General features: G+C 47.1%; 2 protein-coding genes and 1 long non-coding RNA gene across 3 annotated transcripts; 1 reads left to right on the top strand and 2 right to left on the bottom strand.

Moving 5' to 3' along the window:
• Window positions 1–393: 393 nt before the first annotated feature.
• On the bottom strand, window positions 394–4320 carry LOC120693304 (probable glycerol-3-phosphate acyltransferase 3). Its single transcript, XM_039976728.1, has 2 exons — window positions 3373–4320; window positions 394–1606 (listed from the first exon to the last, which is right to left on the bottom strand). The coding sequence occupies exons 1-2, from the start codon at window positions 4225–4227 to the stop codon at window positions 704–706; spliced, it is 1758 nt and encodes a 585-aa protein (XP_039832662.1). The 5' UTR covers window positions 4228–4320; the 3' UTR covers window positions 394–703.
• Window positions 4321–4511: 191 nt separating this feature from the next.
• LOC120692865 lies at window positions 4512–7386 on the top strand. Its single transcript, XR_005682762.1, has 4 exons — window positions 4512–4884; window positions 4952–5155; window positions 5933–6022; window positions 7128–7386. It is a non-coding gene; the product is annotated as an uncharacterized LOC120692865 (long non-coding RNA).
• A 3707-nt stretch (window positions 7387–11093) lies between these two features.
• Window positions 11094–16067, bottom strand: LOC120691849 (galactokinase-like). The gene is made up of 13 exons (XM_039975046.1): window positions 15786–16067; window positions 15499–15671; window positions 14642–14688; window positions 14424–14518; window positions 14248–14330; window positions 13815–13883; window positions 13492–13677; window positions 13073–13207; window positions 12330–12464; window positions 12005–12075; window positions 11764–11841; window positions 11550–11691; window positions 11094–11456 (listed from the first exon to the last, which is right to left on the bottom strand). The coding sequence occupies exons 1-13, from the start codon at window positions 15970–15972 to the stop codon at window positions 11346–11348; spliced, it is 1512 nt and encodes a 503-aa protein (XP_039830980.1). The 5' UTR covers window positions 15973–16067; the 3' UTR covers window positions 11094–11345.
• Between the last annotated feature and the right edge of the window lie 572 nt (window positions 16068–16639).

The raw sequence follows: 16639 nt of genomic DNA, 5'->3' as shown, positions 1-16639 counted from the left end.
AGTAATGAAGGCAGCATACCGACTCCTTTCCTGATCAGCTTCCAGATGTCTAAAATGAGTCTCGCCAAGCAGTAAAGGTTTTCTTTTTTGAGTATCTTAAAAATATTAGGTAATTTGCAGGGATCTACGTGATCGAGTTGTGAGCAGATGGAGGTTCTCTGATTCGTATACGAGATGGACTAAGATCCGCTTGTCAATAATATGAGATGGACTAAATCAAAATTTTAAGTGGAAACCTTACTCGCTTTAGATTAGAAAAAAAAAGATAAATCACATGGAATGCAGCGTCAGTTCGATCATCGTCGCCTCAGCAGCGCGATACATGTGAGGACGTCCCATCTGGCCATCTCCCATGCGCGGCTGCCAAACTCCCGAACAATGGAGACACCGTCGTTGAATTCAAAAGATATATGCTTATTTTCAACAAAAAACGAAAAGAAAAAATATTGAATACACGCATAAGCATTTTTGTCCCTTTTTAATTACATAGTATAACTCAGATACTAAGCATTTGATCCAACTGACATCTTTATTAATTCAAAGTTTATCTTGAATTTTACACGCACGCGATTTTCGCACACTACCTTGAGTATATACACAATTACAGATCATATGGAGTAACACAGAACAAAACAAAAAGGTTTAGATGATCTCTTTGTTACGATTATCCTTCGTTGAACCATTTAGTTTAAGCACACAACTACTAGGTACTAGTAGAAGCGGTTTTCTTCTTGGCGCCGTGGTCGACGTCGACGAGGCCTTCGTTGCCGGCGAGCATGAGGTACTTATCCCTCCTCGTCAGCCCCGTGCACGTGTACCCCAGCGCCGCCGCGATCCGCCACTGCACCTCGTTCGCCACGGCACGCGCCGCCTCCGGACCCCCAGCGCCGCCGCCGCACTTGACGGTGTCCAAGAACTGCACGATGTAGGCCGGCACGGGGTTCATGAGCAGGAACAGAGGGTCCAGCGCCTTCCAGCCCCCCGCCGTCGTGCCGTGGAACATGTCCACCGACGAGTGCAGCGCCACGGGCGCCACGTCGCGGCCGAGCTCGGCGAACAGCGGGCTGAACCGCAGCAGGAAGGGCTCGCGGCAGGTGGTGCCCTCGGGGCAGACCACCAGGCCGCCCCCTCCGCCGCCGCCGGAAAGCTTCGCCTGCATGGCGGCGCGGTCCACCGCGCGGTCGCGGGTGAGGCGGAAGGTGGGGATCGGCGACAGGATCTCCGAGAGGCGGCTGATGCTGTACGTGGCCGCGGCGAGGTCGGCCCGCCCGGCGGACGCGGCCACGTAGAGCGGGTCGAGCAGGGAGCGGTGGTTGCAGGCGAAGAGGTTGGTGGCCGCCGAGGAGGAGTTGGCGATGACGCGGTTGTGCATCCCGAGGGCCGCGAGGAGGGGCACGGAGAGGGAGAAGGGGAGGATGAGGAAGGAGGCGGTGCGGGCGACGGCGAGGGCCGCGCCCAGCGGCAGCCACATGAACATGGCGAGCGTCGCGGCGGGCGTCGGCCGGAACGCGATGCGGCCGTCGTGGAAGATGAGCGGCTTCGGGTAGCGCCGGCGCGGGAGCGCGTGCCATCGCCGCCGCGCCGACTCGGTCGGCACGTATACCTCCTGCGTCCACCATGCATATATGCTTCCATCAATGTGTAGCCACACCACAGTAATTAAAAGAAAATTAGTAGAATGTACGTTCTAAAGTGAAAAATTGCACACTTTCCCAAGGTGCAATGAAAGTTGAATATACTTCTTTGGTCTTGCATTTAGTTAAGGTGGATTTTACTTGAATTGGTGCTAACTAATATACTTTTGTATAGTATTGCCTTCTTAACCGAGACCAAATCCATGTCCAAATGTTTCACCAGATTTACTCTCCATTCATTCAAGTCATCGAGATGATCGAGCAGTCACACAAAAAGCACTCAACAATCATGTTCCAGTGCTTGGCCAAATTTTACACTCTCATTACTTCAAGGCTTCGAAGATGATGCCCACGGCATGCCCAAAACAGTGATACTAAATAGCACCAAACATACATTATGGATTACACATACATCACTGCATGCATGTTCCAATAGTATTCCCAGGGATACACTACTAGATAGATAGATGGATAGCACGATCATGGATTTATGAGACGACATGGACGTCTACCAACGGATGACTTTTAAAATGGTGACGAGTCCCTTTTCTTGGCAACGATTACGTGCTACGTGTTGGGCTGTGTTGTTACCCCGTCCGGTCATGCAGCAATCACGTATTGATGCTTATATATATATTTCAAGCATACACGGACCGTGTACATGTATTCCTGCTTTTTCTGTGGCCAAGCAGCTTTGAAAGTGCTGCATTTACATCTTTGACAATCATGCATTTCTACAAACATATACCACCAAATTTATTTAAGGGTAAAGTTCGTTTTTGGACCTCGAACTATCACATTGTCCGATTTTCAACCTCGAACTGCAAAACCAGACATTATGCACCCTTGAACTAACGAAACCGTGCAAATTACCCCCCTGAGTCGAATCCACTCGGTTTTCAATCACGTCACCCGTCCACGTGGCGCCAGTAGCCACATCAGCTTCTCCTTTTACCCTCTCCTCTCTCTTTCTCTCACAGACAGGCGGGCCATGTGCCTGCCGCTGCCTCGCCGCCGCCGCCACCGCCTGCGCCTGCCGTCGCCTCGCCGCCGCCGTGTCCTCCCCTGCGCTCCCGCTCGCCCTCGCATGCGGTGAACCCCGCCATAGCCCCGCGCGGCTCCGGCCGCCGCCGCCATGGCCCCGCGCGAGCTGCAGGGGCAGCGGCGGATGGAGCAGGGGATGGGGCGGAGCCAGCGCATGGGAGGAGAGGAGGAATGGGCCGCCGCAGCTCCATCTCAACGGCGCCGCAGCTCCGTCCGCCCATGGAGCTCCGCGAGGGCCACGGAGGGCTGCTCCAGGCTCAGTCCGCCCATGGAGCTCCGCAGTGGGCCTCGCGGGGCTGCGCCGGGCCGGCGGGGGCCAGGCACAGCGCAAGGGAGGGGGAAGGAGGCCGCTGTACCACGTCACAAAACCGCTGCCACGTCATAGCAATACCGGTCTAGTTTCGGCTCAGGGAGGTATTTTGCACAGTTTGGTTAGTTCAAGGGTGTGAGATGCCCGGTTTCGTAGTTCAGGGACCAAAATCGGACAATCGTGATAGTTCAGGGTCCAAAAACAGACTTTACCCTTTATTTAACGCAATCGTGTGGCTAGCTAGCTATTTCTTTCCATTGTGAATCTGTTGGCATAGTGTCATTTTCACGTGTCAAATCGACACGTGAAAATTTGAGAATCTACGTAACCGTGCGCCGATTATAGGATGAAAAATCTATACAATTTGTAATAAGCTGGACAAACCTTGCAATGGTTTTGGAAGAGGTGGACAAACGAGGACTCGAGTCCACCAACGCCAACGACGTCGTCACTGTCACCGCCCTTCTCCGCCGCCCTGGCGATCACCTTCTCCACGTCCAGCCCTCGCAGCACCTCGCTTTCATCCTGCATGACGCCCAGGTAGCGCCCCCTGAACTCCCTCATCTTCGGCGCCACGACGCCGTCGGCGCCGAGGTACTCTCTCAGGAACGGCTCCACCATCGCCCGCGGCATGGCGCTCACGCACACGACGCACCGGCGGGACGCCACCGCCGCGTCGAACACCTCGGCGCTCACGTCCTCCAGGAGCAGCCAGGGCAGCGCCGCCCTGCCCGCCCGGAACGCGTCCCTTTGCAGCCCGATGAAGCTCACGACGGCCATGGCCTTGATCGCGCGGCCGTGGCCGATCAGGCGCAGGGCCGGGTAGAGCAGCAGCAGGAGGAGGCCCCTGAGGAGGCCGCCAGCCTCCAGCGCCACGAGCATGAAGTAGGGGAAGGCGGAGGACGACCTGAGCAGGCCGCCCTCGACCTTGCACACGGCGACGCCGCCGCGCTCCGCGGGGAGCGCGTCCCGCGTCGTCGGCACCACGCGCCCGTCCGGCTCCGGCCTCGCCGGCGGGGGCTGCGCGCGGATGACGAGGGCGTTGAGCCTCCTGATGAGGGCCTTGTTGAGCTGGGAGAGGGACTTGGCGAAGGCCTTGGACATGGCTGAATGCCTGGTGGCTGATGCAGTGAGCTCGCTGGAGCGCGCGACAATGGCGGCAGCAGGGATTGGCAGGCGCTGTGCTGTGGGCCTGTGGCGATGCGATGGATCGGAGCAGTTGATTAGGAAACGCGGCATCTACATCTGCTTATATATACACATATGTGGCCAACTAAATTGTTAAATTGTCCTTCAGATGCTAACTAAGCTTTTAATATCTGCACATATACACAAGTAATATATATATATAGCAGCTCTATTTAATACTCTAATTATAGAATAAACTATTCGGTACCCTAGTCAACCAACCGGACCAAATTGCACCCAACCGATCGCAGCCTGCGCACCCGACCCGCGCTCATCCCTACGCGTGGCGCATGGTTCTGCCCCCCCCCCCCACCCACCCACCCGGTCGGTCTGCGCGCACCCCAGCGCCCACCCACCCGACGGGGTTCATCACGACCGGTGCCGCCCCCTCCCTCCTCTGCTGCGGTGGTGCGGAGGGCGGATTCGGCGAGCTCGCACGGCATCCACGGTGGCCTCCGGCAATCTCATCGCGTGGCGGCCTCTGCAGCTTTGCAATCCTTGACTGCCCGTGGGATTTTAGCGGCGCAATCGGTGGAGGCAATCTTTCGCGCTGTTGATTGCTATCCCCCGAATCCCATCTCCGTTGTTGCCCCTGGCCTAGGCGATTCTGGCGGAACCGCCGGAGCTGCTCAATGCGGGACCTGCCAGACCCCAGACTGCGGCTGCCCCTGCGAACTGTGGTGCTGCCGTGTAATCTCTATGCCGCAGGTATGCTTCTAGAAATTTCGATTTTTCTATGCAAAAAATCTCATCCATATCGTCTTGTTGCTTGCAGCGCATAGATCTACCCATTCTCGACCAACATCAAGTGAAGTTCAGATCTTTTGTCTGCCCAAATAACTCCCTTGTTGGTGTCCCTGGCGAAAGAGAGAGGCAGCTAGGCTGCTAACGTCAATCTGCTGCATGCATCTTGGATGCGGTTCTTTGGGTGGCAATGGAGCTGCAGAAGCAATGGGCCAGAGGCCTGACTCACAGGGAGGTAAATTATCCAATTACTCTTTTGTCTACGTACGATGCTGGGTAGATTAATCAAGCATGTGTAAATTGATCAGCTCCTGCTTCCATTCGCACTTTCTCTTGGTGGCACCTCCGTTGATCTACTTATGCATAAATACCTTTTCTCATTGTGGTGGCGCTATTGTAGAGATGGTTTCAGATTATTGTCCCGTAGTGCTGAAATTTATAGTGGTTTCCTTTGCTTATTCATCCAATCTGACAATTGTTTTTCTTATTTACTTTTACCAATTTCTCATTCATTCCCTTCAAAAATACGGAAATCAACAAATAAGCTTTGTTTCATATAACAGTTGGACCTTTCTCATGGCTACAGTGTCTTCATGTTCATTTTCATTAACTGAAACTCTGTTTTATAATTTTAAAACTCTATTCCTTCTCTGTTTTCCATATGCATATATGGATCATGCTGTAATTGTGATTTGAGTACAACCACAAATTCAGATTTTCACAGCAATCTCGAAAAGTAGTAATCTGGTAGAAAGTTGTATTGTTTCTTTTCCTGTGAAAGCACATTGAGCCCAGATCTCATTTAGCCTTGGAGCTCGATGTGTCTGCACAGCTATTTTGATGCACTGATACTTGAATTGGAACTATTTTATTGAACTGCTCTCAATTCGTCAATTTATCTAACTTTTGCGCTGTCTGGGACACCATGAGCTGTTGTTGCCTCACTAAGTGTTCTGGCCTAATGTTCCACTATTTTGTTGATGTGGTAATGAGGATCATTGCTTGTAGCTAGGTAGGTGGTTGGGAGTATCTTCAGCTGCACCTCATTCTGTTCAGATGCCATGGTACTCAGTGAGATTGGCTAGGCATCAGATGATCAGAGGTGAGCTCTATTCTTTTGCATAAATCTCAAGTCCTGGAAACATTTGGCAATGTTAACTATGTGCGCATTGATGCGTGAGTTTGATGTAACTAAGCCTTCTGCATGCTTCACTCATGCTCGTATATTTAGTACTGATCATACTGTGCTGTATTTTTTCCTTTCTTGTCAATCATTTTTTAAGTGATAGTTTACAATAAGATATCAAACAGCTACGCCTGATTCAGTTCAAATCTTCCTAGTAGGAACAAGAATGGTTTTTTATTTGTGTTACTCCTTGCCCATTCAAACTTCTGCACCATATTGTTTTACAGCTTCAGGTTGTGAGTACTGCCTCTAATTCGATCCACCTACGACATTGGGAATGCTGCTAGGGTATAGCAAATTCTTAACAAAAAAAGAATCCGGTAGGATATGGCAATGGGATTACTTTTGATCTGGCTGCTTTACTTTTCGTTTTTTTGCTCAAACATGATCTTTTTGTGACCAGGCCACTAGCTTTTATGCCCATGCATGGTATTATTTGTGATCAGGCTACTTTAGTTTTATTTTTCATACATAGTAATATAGTATTTATGTGACCAGGCCAATCTAGTTTTTATGTTCACAAATGGTATTAACAGTGATCTGGCTATTCTAGTTACTGTGTTCGTAAATAGTATTATTTGTGATCTACTTTAATTTTTGTGCTAAAAATGATTTATTTGCAATCAATCCACTTAAGATTTCACGCTCATGCATGAGTTTATTTGTGATCAAGCCACTCTAGTTTTTGTGTTGCCACATAGTATTATTTGTGATCAAGCCAGTTATTTTTTTGTGTTCACTTTGGATGATAGAGGTTCTACATGTAGACATGTCACTATTTGCACTGAGGAACTTAACTTTGCCAGATTGCATAAATTTTCCTAGGCATACATGGAAATATTTGTGACCAGGATATTTAGCTTGCAAATAACTAAGTTTTTTATGATTAACATGGGAATATCTATGCATGTTATTATTTTGTGGTGAAGAAACTAACTCCATGATAGGTTACATATAAATAAATTTTCTATTCACGCTTAACATTATTTATGATAATGCTAACATGGTCCAGTGTTTGCAGGAAGAGGTCGCAAGCAACCTACAAGAACGAAAATCAGCTGCTACAGTTTTCAGCCAAGGCAAAACAGCAAGCCGAACAGGCTGGAATTCACCGCGCGGACTGCGACGAGCTCAACACATTTTATTTTTGTCGTTAGCCTTATTTAGTCTGATAAGACTAACATGTCGCATGCACAGATATATTTACAAAATATTGTATAATACCGATCTGGTTGAATTGTTTAACACTTACTAAGAAATAAGGTTTTCCATCTGCCATCTTTTTGTGGCTGCAATGTTTACAAGTTTGTCGGATCATGCGAATATAGGTACGGGCTGACCTATGAATAAAAAAATATAATAGAGGGAGCCACAATTGAATAATTAGTAAAAGAGCGGAAACTAGAAATGAAATCGTGAGAGAGAAGTAGATATCTCGGTATAATGAGTTAAGTTCTTTTTTGGTGGGTTCCACCCAATAAATGCCCAATCTGTCACGGTTTTGCCTGAGCTAAGTTTTTTATTCAAATATTGATGGCGGGGTGTGGGCGCCGATCCTCTTGAAAACCGGTTGGCCAACTGGCCCACGCTCACCATAAGAAAAACCAGACGAAGGGTGGAAGGGGTGCGGTCGGGATCAGGGAGCGTCGCGGGGGCGGAAAAAACCGCCAGCGGGCCGCGCGGGGGGCCGGAGGTGCTCGGGTGTGCGCCGTCGGTTGGCTCGGGTATGGAATAATATTCCATACCCAGGGTATGAAATAGCGGTGTCATATATATATATATATATATATATATATATATATATATATATATATATATATATATATATATATATATATATATATATATATATATATATACACGCGAACCAAACGACAGGTGATCTGCAGAGCCGTCGAGTGCCTTCCGTCCTCGCGATCGATGGGTAATCTGGCATGGGCACACTTGCAAAATTTAATGCGCAAACTATGCTTATATAATAATAATCTATCTAATACTCCTACTTACGTGAGCGTCATGCTAACTTTAAATAAAACCAAATGATGTACGCGGAGACATTATACATGGCTACGTACAACAACATGTATGCTAGGGATAATCTCTTAGTTGGAAGTTGAGAAACTCAAACCGGGCAATCCGCTCAATCTTTTTGTTAACGGACATACAGTATACATTATCTTCTTTATTGATATCCATCTATCTATAAATAAAACTTGGTACAAAATATAGCCCTATCGCTAGCTAGGAGCGCACGATTACTACGAACAAGTACCCCCTCTACTTTTATTTACATGTCGCATTACGTTTTATCATAAGTTAAATTTTGTCCAACTTTAATCAAACTTACAGAAAAAAAACAATATTTATAATAAAAAATATTTCATTGAATCCACTATTAAATTAAATATATGCTGATAGTGTATATGTTAGTATTATTGTTGATCTATTTTTCTATAGATTTGATTAAATAAAATTAACCAAATTTAGCATAAGATAAACCTAATACAACATGTGAATTAAAACGGAGAGAGTAACAGCTATCAACCAACAACCGCGAGTAGGGACAACAGCCACTCCACAGCCGGCCGCCGGTTTCCACTCGGTGCCGCTTCCACTGCCCTTCGACGACGATGCCGGGCACCGAGTTATATTAGCCGATGGATATGATGCCATTCAGGACGAAAACTCGTCGCCGCTTGCGCCGAACGCCGCTCGTTATCTGCTGCCTGCTGTATATGTGCTCGATCTTTTGCAGAAATTAAACAAGAACACAAACAGTGTAGAAGCACGTGTATCCAGCAGGCACAAATTTGGATGGAGAGTAAAGAGGTCAAAAAGGTCACTCGATCGGGAGATGAAAATAGTTTGCACAAACTGATCTTACATGTAAAGTATCTGATCGTGCAGTGTAACCCTGCCGTGTGACTACTTAGAACAAGGGAAATATTATGTAATAATCAAAAGCCATTATTAATGGTTTTATTTGGCCAATCATAATCGCAATCACTCAAGGTGGCCCAGATAGCTAGTGGATCTTAAATCGGTCCTGTATAGGAAAGGCATGGTATGGGGCCGAATCTGCGCCCAAGGATCATGCAGAGAGCTATGCTGCGTGTATATCAGGTTAGTCTCACTATAAAGCTTCATTGCACAATTACAAGTCTGAGAACTTGGTAACTATATCTCCGGGTTTCATGATGATGGAAAAAGTCCTCTCTCATCTCATGAACTCTCTACCTCATCGATCTCTCCTCATAATGACACTGCTAAGCCAGCAAAATAGCTGCTGATGTGGCATGTTATTTAATACTTATTAAATTTCTCATAAAATTTTTACTGAGAGTGGGCTTAGTGCTATGAATACAGCTATTCACTCGTATTCCGTTTAAAAAATGTAACGGCCTTTGGACTAGTCTGTATCAAATATATACTACGCGATACTAAATTTTGGACTAGTATGCAGTTTTAAGACAACTTAACAGATAGCCCGGGCATTATATAAAAAGAAGGTACTTCCTTATTGTGTCAACGATTTGTACAATGGTGCGGCTCTTGTTTCATAATAGCTCAGGATCGAGACAGCCGCTTTGCAAAACGACGACTTCTATGATTCTATCTCTCGCATCATCTATCTTTCCTGCATGTCCTTTCATAGAACGTCAAACGAGACACCAATGTAATATACCTAGCCTAGCAGGCTATTAGTTTGAGAACATATATATTGGGCCAAATATAATCTTGATCGGATCCCCATATGCACGTTCCATATTTAGAGGTTGTTCGGTTTGGAGGAGATTGAAGGTAACTACTCCCTCCGTTCCAAAAAAAAATGTAAATCTCGTTTCTCGAGAAGTCAAACACTTTTAATTTTGACTAAATATATATAAAAAATTACTAACATTTGTGTCTCCGAATTGATGTAGTATAGAAATATATTACATGATTAATCTAAAAATACTTATGTCGTAATATATATATATTAGTACTATTTTGTATAAATTCGGTCAAAATTGAAATTGTTTGACTCCTCGAAAAATGAGATTTACATTCTTTTTGGGACGGAGGGAGTATATTGGAGTGGGTTAGAAGAGATTCAATCCTAACAAGTCAAAATCTCCCGATCTTCTCCAATCTCTTGCAATTCCCTTGTGGATGGGATTTAGTCGCGCATCCTTATTTTCGAAACTGAAAGCAATGCGACCTCGCGTAGCTGGTGTCACAATCATCGAGCCAAAAACCAACGGAATGCACGGGATCAACGAGCTAGGGAGCGAACCGGGTCGTCGCACCGGTTGACGTGTGCACGCGCGGTTGGGGCCGCCGCAGACGTTGCACGTATGTGGACGGACGTTGCACGCGCAGGGCCCGCGCCTCCCATAAATTGCGACGAGACTTGGAGAGGTCTCGCGGGGACCCCGTACGTGTTGCGCCATCCATCCCCTAGCTAGTACACCACCAGTACTAGCTGCCTGCCCCCCTAGCCTATCCCGTTTCGCGAGTCGTCGCCGATCAAGATCAACGGCCGGGCCGGGAGACGAGGGCTCGATCGCGAGCAGCTCCGTCGAATGGCACGGCGGCTTCCCTCTCCCCAACCATGCGGCCGGCAAAGGGGAAAGAGATCGGAGACCAACCCAAGCAGCATTTGATGACGACGATGCCACGGAGCTAGCGGGCGCGCGTTGGGCGGCCGGGCGCGGAGACAGACCACGCACATGGCGTGCGTGAGTGGTTGGACATGGGCTTTTCGGTCAGGCAGCTGCCGGCAAGCCCGTTTGTACGTCGCGTCAAGCACGATGCCACACGCCCGCGCGATCGAGGGCTCATCATCGTCCAGCACCACCAAAGTCCATTCATTATTTGCATTGGTACGATATCACCAACGACTTCGATGACTTCAAGGAAGGAAGGAGATGCATATGGCTGCCAGTGCCAGACACGAGCCGTGGTATCTGGAATCTGAAGGAGCCACACTGCCACAGAGAGAGAATGCTGTTCCAGTCCATCTAGTATAAACAAATAAAGGAACATGCCTGCGACGATCGACTCGTATATGCACGGTCTGAGATAATTCGATACAACAATTATATTTCATTTCAGGTGTCCACCGGGGACGAACACACCACTGGAGCTAGACTAGTTACACGAGGAATTTAGTTTATTCTGCGTCTCGTCCCTGGCCAGTCGCTGGCTGCTGCTTGGATGTACAACGGGCGAACGAAAGAATATGGCCGCCCGCCCCCTACAACTTGAATATGGCCGCGCCGCTCGACGGATTGGACGCGAACACGTACAGCCCCAGATCCGTCTGCTTGATCACTCCCCGGTCGATCCTTGATTTGTAGAACATTTCCTGCCAGAGCAAAGGCAGTGAATAGACGACCACGTTTAGTACTGCTCGCGTATTTGGGATTGGAGAGATGATGATGATAGATTCGAAACTTGCCTTTAGGTTGAGGATGAACTGCGGGACGATGGGTTCTTTGACTAGAGCGACTGCACACCCACCCCAGCCAGCTCCCGTGAGACGCGCTCCCAGGGCTCCATGGTCTCTACATACTTTCACAAGTTCCTCTAGCTCAGGGCAGCTGACAGAGGGGGACATCAGTACGCTAATAAACAAAGTATCTCAAAAAACTCGTCCAAACTTCAAACTTTACCTGCATTCATATAGCACGCTGCAGCTATAATGGCTTTCGTTCATAAGATCACCGAGTTTCTTAAGCTTATCTTCCTCACTGCATACCGACAATTAAGCATCAGCCATCATCAGAACAATAATGCTTGCGCTAAAGACATAGGACCAATTTTTTACAAAGTAAACCTGTGAGGATCAACACAATATCTAGAAGATGGAAAAAGAAGAGCAGAAAATAAGCTGAATACAAATGGTCAGCAGACCTGAGCTTTGATGAGACAGTATCCCTGAAAGCATAAACCCGCCTTGCTTCAGAGTAGACATGACTAGCACGCTGAAATTAACATAGCATCACCACACAGTACAATTAGTGTTTGCACTAAGGTTGAAGCAAACTTCAATTCAAAATTTACTGAATTGATAAACGGGTCCTCTGACCATGCGCAATTGTTTTCATAAACAAACATGTCGTTCCATATTTGGTCACTAGGTCAAACGTGGAATTGCAGTTTTTTTAAAAAAAAAATACTGGGAATAGCAGAACTTGGATGGCTTCAAGATAGCAAATTTTAAGGGCAAGAAATCAACCTGAAATAGCTTGTAGTGCTTTGCAGCTTTTATAACATCCAAGGAAGTTTGTGAGCTCTTGAAGACAGATGTCAGGCTTTCACCTGTAATTTTCTCTATTTCTTCCGCCGTATAAGGCTCCTCATGCAGAAGTTTCTGCAATGTGGCACAACAGTACAAGTAAACTGTAAGATTGAAGTATCATCACTTCCAATTTGCAAAGCATTGATCCTTTTAAACAAAAATAAATACGAGTTGTCTTATCCTTGGCCAAAATCAAACAACCATCCTGGTGAGTAACATCATGGAGTATCAAAATTATAAAAGAAAAGGAAGATCTAGCCAAGAGACTCTGCTGCCACTAAAAAATACTGCCCAATCAAAGAAGGAATACCAGTAATACCCATATACTCCAGATCCATCAAGCTAAGCCTTATGCTCAGGAACAAATTAAAAGGCCCCACGGTACCAAGTGACTAACTGCATCCCAGATATTGAGATGCCTACTGTCAGGCCAACAAGTGGCTCATCAAGGGCAGAGCTTGGTCATGGTTGATTGTCCTTTGAGCTCAAACATTGTTTCTTTCATTTTTTCCCCTCTTAAGTGATGATGCATAGTCCTCATGTATGTTCTCAAGAAATAAATATGATAAATTGGCAGAATCAGATGCTAAAATTATAAAGAGCAACCTAGACCTGCAAACCTCTCTTCAAGAATAAACATAGAAAAGCATTTTATCAAAACTTGTTAAACAAATATTCACCTTCACAGCTACTCCAGGGTCAGATGAACCTTCGTTCGAAGCAAAAGAAACACATAGCCCCTCAACATCTGAGAGTGTTGTAACAGAAGAGACAGCTTTTTTGGTATCCATCCCTAGTTTGATGGCAAGAACAACCTGAAAGGTACAAGGTAGAGACATTACCTAAATATATGGAAATGACAAGGAATAACCTTCTTTTGTTTTGTGCGATCAGTTCCATGCTCAAGCTGAATTACAGCAAGTTATATTTCTTACAAGCTGAATTACGTCAACAGTACTTGTATCATTTACTTAAAAAAAGGGGCCTCTGGCAATACTTATTATCAAGATGTTTTCAACAAAAAAAAAGGTGTTTTAGTTCAATTGACAAGGTATAGTGACAAAATATAGTAACAGAAGGGTGTATGAGATTGTCTTACTGCTGCTAAGCGACACTCCACAACACGGTTGTTGTAGTTTGTTGCGGCTGTCTCTGCTTTCTTGGACTCTGCCAAACAATGGGCAATAACAAATGTACCACCTCGAGGTAGTTGGACATCAGTTGCATGGATTGGGTTGAAGTCTATCAACTCAGCGAATCCAGGTTTGGCCATGATTGATATAGCCTGCAAAATACAATGAGCTGGTAAATAGGATCAAGATCAATTGTGCTAAGCAATGCATTTTAATTTACTTAGTGGCTAACGCGGCTTACAAAGAATACAAGAAACACCCAAAGTAAGAAAGTTCTGGATTGTATTACCTGATCCATACCTCCAGACTGTGTTCCAATGTGGCGCTCAGACAGACACGTGAATTGAGCAACTTCTTTCTGCATGATTTGAATATAATAACTTTATGAGTACTATAAATAGAAATTGCCCACTAGAAATTTTCTGTGCTAAACATACATAAAAAGATATATTGAGTGAACATTCATCTGATTGGCAATCAAGTCAATGCCAGCTACTATGCATCAGCTTATGCAGCAACCACCATCAATTTCGGTGTGTAAAAAGAACTGTTGATTTTTCACCGAAAAACAAAAAATCAGTAATGGGTATCCACATTCCATTGGTCTAATTGATGTATTGTAAACAGGACGTTCACTTCTGCGGCATCCGCTACTTATATCTCCATTTGACATAAAATGCACTGCCAATCACAAAAAATAATTACTTCGCAGAAAGCAATACCTTTGGGAAGTTTTTCTCAAGGACCCCCATGATAGCAATTGTTGCTGAACAGACAAATGCTGCAGAGCTTGACAGACCAGATCCTGCATAACAGTAGCAACAACAGCAAACTCGTGACATTGCACATCAAATGAAGAGAAGGAAACTAATTCTGAAAGAAAAGCACTGAGTTGGACCTTGAGGTACTGTGCCATCAACAACAACATCGAGCGCAACAGGTTTGCCCAGATCTATCCCTTTCGATCTACAATATTCATATACGCCCTTGTATCTGCGGATGTCAAATTGTAAGTGGATATGAATAATACAATCGCTTATTACTATCAAAATAATTGGGAAGCAGCAAAACCTATCAATATCCAGGTTTCTGCAGCAATTCAAAATCGCAACTTACCCACACATGAAATAGTGCCCCCATTTGTGGTTTTTTATGTCAATTTCCTGCACGAGAAACAAAATAATTAGTGTTGTTAAAATCATGGCCAAATGTTATTACAGAAATCAGTCACCAGAAGGCATGTTATGTTTTGTACCGCACGCAGATTCAGTACTAATCTTACCATTTAGCCGACAGATGTAAATGCAACTTGTTATCAAAAAAGAAAATACACTTGGCCGAAAACAAAACAAACATTTTTAAACAAGCAAACTACATTGGCATATGCTGCATCATGGAACCAGAAATTGGCATTTAATAGTTAAACTGTTAGCGTTAGCAGGGTGCTCGAGCTGTCCTGCAGGTCCAGTGCCCCCACTCCCCCAGTCCCACTACGCTGAAACAGGGTAACCCACTGCACGTCCCATGGAGGAGGGTCCACAGTTCAGTGACCCACGTGGATCCCCAAATTATTAAGTTCACGGGCAAGGAACCGAATCGGCGGCAGGCCCCGCATCACGAGCTTTTTGTTGGGATTTGCTGATTGATCGGAAGTAATATAACTACCGCAGCCTAAAGATAGGAACAAGATTCTCGTGCCCTCTCTCTCTCTCTCTCTCTCTCTCTCTCTCTCTCTCTCTCTCTCTCTCTCTCTCTCTCTCTCTCTCTCTCTCTCTCTCTCTCCCCGAGCAATTAAACGCAGATTAATTGGGCGCACGGCTTGAGAATCTCACCTAAACATTCCCTGACAACAACTGTCACCCCCAATCACCGCCCAAATAAATCCCCAATTGCATCGCATCCCCTACGAATCGTATCACCAATTCCGACGGGTTGCGCCGGAAGGAGAAGAGCCGAGCAGAGCACATTGGTACCTTGTCGGGGTCGGCCGGGTAGACGCAGACGGGGTACTTGTCGTCGACATTGGCGACCCGCACCTGGCCGCCGTCTGCCTTGCGGATCGCGACGATCATGTCCTGGCGGATGGCCATGGGCAGCACCGAGTAGCCCTCGTAGTCGATGTGCTCCCCGATCAGATTCACCCTCCCTGCAGCGCCACGGGAACAGACAACCGCGGCGCTCCGCCACCCCCAAATCAGTCTCAACTCTCAACGCCACTGAGACCTGTAGTCCAACCAACCCGGGAGCAGCGAGTACCGACCTGGGGAGCGGGCGAAGAGCGCGGGGCGGGCGCCGTGGACGGCCTGGAAGCGGTCCCCGAGGCGGGCGAAGCGGAGCCGCGCCTCGTCGAGCTGGGAGCCCTCGCCGTAGACCGGCTCCAGCGAGGAGAGCGTCGGAACGAGCTCCGCCTCCCCGCCGACGACGCTCCCAGACGGCAGCGGCGCCATGGCCTCAGAAGTGGTGGTGGTCGTCGTCGTCGTCGTCCTCGCGCTGCGGCGTTGTCGTCTCTATCCGTGTTGTATGGCGTGACTCGAACGATTGACTGCGACTTGAAGCTTTCTAGTAGCTTCGTCTTTATACGCGACATCCCCCTCACCGTACCTCAGCGGGCCCACCGGTCAGTGCCCCCCTCCCCCTCCGAGCGTTCTCGAGTCGGACGGTGAAAAGGAAGTAGATGGACGTCGTGGGAGGTGGCCATGTGGCGCGTGGGCGGGCTAGCGTCCACGTAGGATTTCTGGACTTTTCAGATGAGGATTCTGATGATGATCAGCACTAGCCCAGTCCTTCCAGGTCAATTGTGTTGATGAATGATTACCCGGTTAGTGAGGAAAACAAAATCAAATTCTCTGTTTCCCGTTTTTCACACATGGACGCATGATTTCCACAAAGGAATTTCATCGCACTCCAGCGCGTGCCACTTTACAGCGTGGAAGCTCAGCTCTTCGCGGCATCTAGGATGAGTGATTAAACAAATCTGCTTGATTAAGCATCCCAAAGTGCGGTACACGTGGACGGGAGCGCAGCCCAACGGGGATTCATCCGCAATTCAAGCCATGAAGCCATCTGTATGCTGCAAAGTCAAATCCTCCACGAACAACGCCACGAGTCATCCAA

The sequence above is a fragment of the Panicum virgatum genome, chromosome 9N, assembly GCF_016808335.1.
Source record: "Panicum virgatum strain AP13 chromosome 9N, P.virgatum_v5, whole genome shotgun sequence".
Taxonomy (NCBI): Eukaryota; Viridiplantae; Streptophyta; class Magnoliopsida; order Poales; family Poaceae; genus Panicum; species Panicum virgatum.
The sequence above is the reverse complement of the archived record's forward strand: the minus strand, read 5'-3'. Positions and strand labels throughout refer to the sequence as shown.

Coding starts and splice junctions, on each gene's coding strand:
- LOC120693304 (XM_039976728.1), bottom strand. CDS start 4,227: ATGCCGCGTTTCCTAATCAACTGCTCCGATCCATCGCATCGCCACAGG. Junction 1,607..3,372: donor TCTTCCAAAACCATTGCAAG/GTTTGTCCAGCT, acceptor TGGTGGACGCAG/GAGGTATACGTGCCGACCGA.
- LOC120691849 (XM_039975046.1), bottom strand. CDS start 15,972: ATGGCGCCGCTGCCGTCTGGGAGCGTCGTCGGCGGGGAGGCGGAGCTC. Junction 14,519..14,641: donor GGGCACTATTTCATGTGTGG/GTAAGTTGCGAT, acceptor TGACATCCGCAG/ATACAAGGGCGTATATGAAT. Junction 11,692..11,763: donor AGCGTGCTATATGAATGCAG/GTAAAGTTTGAA, acceptor CCCCTCTGTCAG/CTGCCCTGAGCTAGAGGAAC.